Source organism: Oncorhynchus clarkii, unplaced genomic scaffold (assembly GCF_045791955.1).
Source record: "Oncorhynchus clarkii lewisi isolate Uvic-CL-2024 unplaced genomic scaffold, UVic_Ocla_1.0 unplaced_contig_2515_pilon_pilon, whole genome shotgun sequence".
NCBI lineage: Eukaryota > Metazoa > Chordata > Actinopteri > Salmoniformes > Salmonidae > Oncorhynchus > Oncorhynchus clarkii.
In genome coordinates, this window is record NW_027257997.1 from 95,001 (window position 1) to 100,000 (window position 5,000).

Below are 5,000 nucleotides of genomic sequence, written 5' to 3' on the forward strand. Positions count from 1 at the left end.
CCGCAGGACCCGCCTCCCATGGCCACAGTGGCTCATCAACAGACGAACCAAGCACAGGGGGCGGCACAAGTCCCCATGGGTTCCCCACAGGTACCGTTTGGCTTGGTTTATTAGGGGTTCACAGCAAACCCTATTGTTCTTGATAGCGTTACTCTCTCTCTCACCTTTCTCTCTTCTCCTCTCTCCTCCTCTCTCTCTCTCTCTCTCTCTCTCTCTCTCTCTCTCTCTCTCTCTCTCTCCTTTTCTCTCTTCTCCTCTCTCTCTCTCTCTCTCTCTCTCTCCTTTCTCTCTCTCACATTTTCTCTCTCTCTCTCTCTCTCACCTTTCTCTCTCTCACATTTTCTCTCCCTCTCTCTCCCTCTCTCTCTCTCTCTCTCTCTCTCTCTCCCACCCTCTCTCTCTCTCTCTCTCTCTCTCCCACCCACCCCCTCTCTCTCTCTCTCTCTCTCTCCCCCACTCTCTCTCTCTCTCTCTCTCTCCCTCTCTCCCTCTCTCCCCTCTCTCTCTCTCTCTCTCTCTCTCTCTCTCCTTCTCTCTCTCCCACCCTCTCTCTCTCTCTCTCCCACCCTCTTTCTCTCTCTCTCTCTCTCTCTCTCTCTCTCTCTCTCTCTCTCTCTCTCTCCCACCCTCTCTCTCTCTCTCTCTCTCTCTCTCTCTCTCTCTCTCTCTCTCTCTCTCTCTCTCCCACCCTCTCTCTCTCTCTGTCTCTGTCTCTCTCTCTCTCTCTCTCTCTCTCTCTCTCTCTCCCACCCTCTCTCTCTCAGCTTCAATAACCTGTAGTGACACCCCATCCCGTGAACGGGACCGTTGTCATCATCTGACACTAATTAGCATAACGCAACGGACATAAATATTCCTATTCATGAAAATCACAAGTGAAATATATTGGAACACAGCTTACCTTTTGTTAATCACCCTGTCATCTCAGATTTTCAAAATATGCTTTACAGCCAACGCTGGACAATCATTTGTGTAAGTTTATCATAGCCTAGCATAGCATTATGCCTTGCTAGCAGCAGGCAAACTTGTCACGGAAATCAGAAAAGCAATTAAATTAAATCGTTTACCTTTGATGAACTTCGGATGTTTTCACTCACGAGACTCCCAGGTAGATAGCCAATGATCCTTTTTCCCCAAAATATTATTTTTGTAGGCGAAATTAGCTCCGTTTGTTCTTCACGTTTGGCTGAGAAATCGCCCGGAAATGGCGGTCACCACAACGCCGAAAAATATTCCAAATTAGCTCCATAATATCGACAGAAACATGGCAAATGTTGTTTAGAATCCATCCTCAAGGTGTTTTTCTAATATCTAATTATCTATTCGATAATATATCCGTCGGGACAATTCGTTTTTCACTAGGACCGATTGGAGTAATGGCTACCTCTGTATTTTACACGAGAATCTCTCTCGGAGCCACCATGTGACCACTTGCGCAATGTGGCCGCCTACGGCTATTCTTCAACAGAAATGCGTAAAACTACGTCACGATGCTGTAGACACCTTGGGGAATACGTAGAAAGCGTAAGCTCGTTGATGGTACATTCACAGCTGAATAGGGAGTCATTGGAACGCAGCGCTTTCAAAACCTGGGGCACTTCCGGATTGGATTTTTCTCAGGCTTTCGGCTGCAACATCAGTTCTGTTATACTCACAGACAACATCTTTACAGTTTTGGAAATGTTAGTGTTTTCTATCGAAAGCTGTCAATTATACGCATATTCTAGCATCTTTTCCTGACAAAATATCCCGTTTAAAACGGGAACGTTTTTTTTCTCCAAAAATGAAAATACTGCCCCCTAGTACCAAGAGGTTAAGTGTTCCCTTTATTGTTTTGAGCAGTGTATATATTATTATTAATTATTATTTATTATTATTATTATTATTATTATTATTATTATTATTATTATTATTATTATTTATTATTATTATTATTTATTATTATTATTATTATTATTATTATTAATTATTATTTATTATTATTATTATTATTATTATTATTATTATTATTATTTATTATTATTATTATTATTATTATTATTATTATTATTATTATTATTTATTTTTGATTATGATGTGATGTGATGTGATTGAATATGATGTGATGTGATTGAATATGATGTGATGTGATGTGATGTGATTGAATATGATGTGATGTGATGTGATGTGATTGCATATGATGTGATGTGATGTGATGTGATTGAATGTGATGTGATGTGATTATGATGTGATTGAATATGATGTGATGTGATGTGATTGAATATGATGTGATGTGATGTGATTGAATATGATGTGATGTGATGTGATGTGATTGAATGTGATGTGATGTGATTATGATGTGATTGAATATGATGTGATGTGATGTGATTATGATGTGATTGAATATGATGTGATGTGATTATGATGTGATTGAATGTGATGTGATGTGATTATGATGTGATTGCATGTGATGTGATGTGATGTGATTATGATGTGATTGAATATGATGTGATGTGATGTGATTATGATGTGATTGAATGTGATGTGATGTGATTATGATGTGATTGAATGTGATGTGATGTGATGTGATTATGATGTGATTGAATATGATGTGATGTGATTATGATGTGATTGAATATGCTGTGATTGTGATGTGATTGTGATGTGATTGAATATGATGTGATGTGATGTGATGTGATGTGATTGAATATGATGTGATGTGATGTGATTGAATATGATGTGATGTGATTGAATATGATGTGATGTGATGTGATTATGATGTGATTGAATATGATGTGATGTGATGTGATTATGATGTGATTGAATGTGATGTGATGTGATTATGATGTGATTGAATATGATGTGATGTGATGTGATTATGATGTGATTGAATGTGATGTGATGTGATTATGATGTGATTGAATGTGATGTGATGTGATTATGATGTGATTGAATATGATGTGATGTGATGTGATTATGATGTGATTGAATATGATGTGATGTGATGTGATTATGATGTGATTGAATATGATGTGATGTGATTATGATGTGATTGAATATGATGTGATGTGATGTGATTATGATGTGATTGAAATGTGATTGTGCCTCTACTGCCTGTGATTACAGTATGTTGTCCATGTTACTCTGGTATATGAAATGTAGCTGTTTTCTGTAATGTTATCATTTCTAAATAACCTAAAGAAATGGCCTCTCCTCAGGTCCGGCCGTCGTCTTCGGGCCCTCAGTTTGCCACCGCCGCCAACGGAACACCGCCCCAGCAGCCTTTGCAGCAGTCCCCACAGGTCGCCATGGCCTCAGGCTCCCCTCTCCCCAACTGTGTGGCCCGGTCGCCGCAGACGCCCACCCAGGCCCAGACGCAGGCCGGCCCCAGACCAGGGAATGGATTTATGATGAACCCAGGCCAAGGTGTGGGCCAGGCGGGTACAGGATCCAATGGCCCTGGAGTCCCCACTGGAATCCAAGGGCCTGGGCCGGTGACCTCTGAACTGTCGCCTGCTGAGCAACTGAAAGCGATGGCGGCACAGCAGCGCGCTAAGCTAATGCAGCAGCAGAAACAACAGCAGCAACAGCAGCAGGCTAACTGGTCCCCAGCCGGAGCTCCAACCAGCCCCTACGCCTCTGCTCCTTTCAACCAGCAGGACAAGCCCAACAGCCCGATGATGTACCCACCTCAAGCCTTCAACCAGCAGGACAAGCCCAACAGCCCGATGATGTACCCACCTCAAGCCTTCAACCCTGGCCAACAGGGCCCCCTGGTGGCTGGGATGACCTCGAGCAACGGCCCCAAAGCTCCCATGAACAACTACCTCCCTCAGAACCCCCACAACCACATGGGCATGATAAGTCAACAACAACAACAACAGACAAACAACATGGGCGCCCAACAGAACACCCTCTCTAAACAACAACAACAACAACAACAACTACAACAACAGCAAACGGCAGCCATGTTGTCCTACAGCAACACAAAGCCGCTGAGTCACTTCAGCACGATGGGGGTCGATCACATGGGGCAGAGGATGACCCCGCCCATGGGATCACAGGTCAAGAACCCCATGATGCCCCCATACATGCAGCAGGGAGGGGTGCAGGGGGCGGGGCCGGGCCAGACCCAGGGACCAATCCCGGGCCAGACGGCTCACCTCAGCGAGGAGCAGAAGAGGATGTTGCTGATGAAGCAGAAGGTGCTGAACCAGAGCATGCCCTACAGCGCCATGCAGCCCCACGGACAGGTAGGACGGATGCCATTTTGGATCTGTTGCAGGCTTCGTAATGTGGAATTGGTGAAACTGGAGCAGAAACCCATTTTGGCTCTGGTTTAGTTTGTGTGGCGCTTTTTACTGTGTGTGATTGGTGATTCTGGAGAATGGTTTACAGGTAGGCACTTTGTGTAGAGCTTTTTACTGTGTTGGATTGGAGCACCATTATGGCTCTGGTTGTTTTTCTGGATACACTTTTTACAGTGTGAATAGTGGTGATTACTGTGCAGAACGGGAGCCATATTGTCTTCTGGTTGAGCTTTGTACAATGTGGAATTGGTGAAACTGGTGTCCATTTTGGTTCTGTTTTTTCCCCTGTAATGGTTCATTGTACAGGGTGGATTGTAAAGTCCCATTTGCAATGCTCAGACAAGCATCTCAGACAGCGATGCTCTCAACACAAGGCCTCAACAGTTCTGGTTATTGTTTGGCCTTGAGAGAGGAGAGCTAGCTGGTGAAAACACATCTCTCCTGTCTGTCTCTCTCCTCTGTCTACTGTAACTACTGTAACTGCGTGTAGATCCAAACAGTAGTTGAGAGAGGAGAGCTAGCTGGTGAAAACACATCTCTCTCTGTCTGTCTCTCTCCTCTGTCTACTGTAACTACTGTAACTGCGTGTAGATCCAAACAGTAGTTTAAATTTTTCAGTCAGGAATCCAGTTTTAAAAATGAGCCCAAGGTGAGACGATCCGTCTCTCTCTCTAACTGACAGTTCGTCATGGAAACATTCTGATTCTAGAA

General features: G+C 43.6%; 1 protein-coding gene across 1 annotated transcript in view; it reads left to right on the top strand.

Annotated features, from left to right (window-relative positions):
- Positions 1–5,000, top strand: part of LOC139394442 (mastermind-like protein 3) — a 221,144-nt gene that overhangs the window by 93,409 nt on the left and 122,735 nt on the right. Inside the window, exons 2-3 of the mRNA XM_071142509.1 lie at positions 1–90; positions 3,198–4,232. The exon at positions 1–90 is cut by the window's left edge and continues 666 nt beyond it. Of these exons, the coding sequence (XP_070998610.1) occupies positions 1–90; positions 3,198–4,232 (1,125 nt within the window). The remainder of the gene's footprint in view (positions 91–3,197; positions 4,233–5,000) is intronic.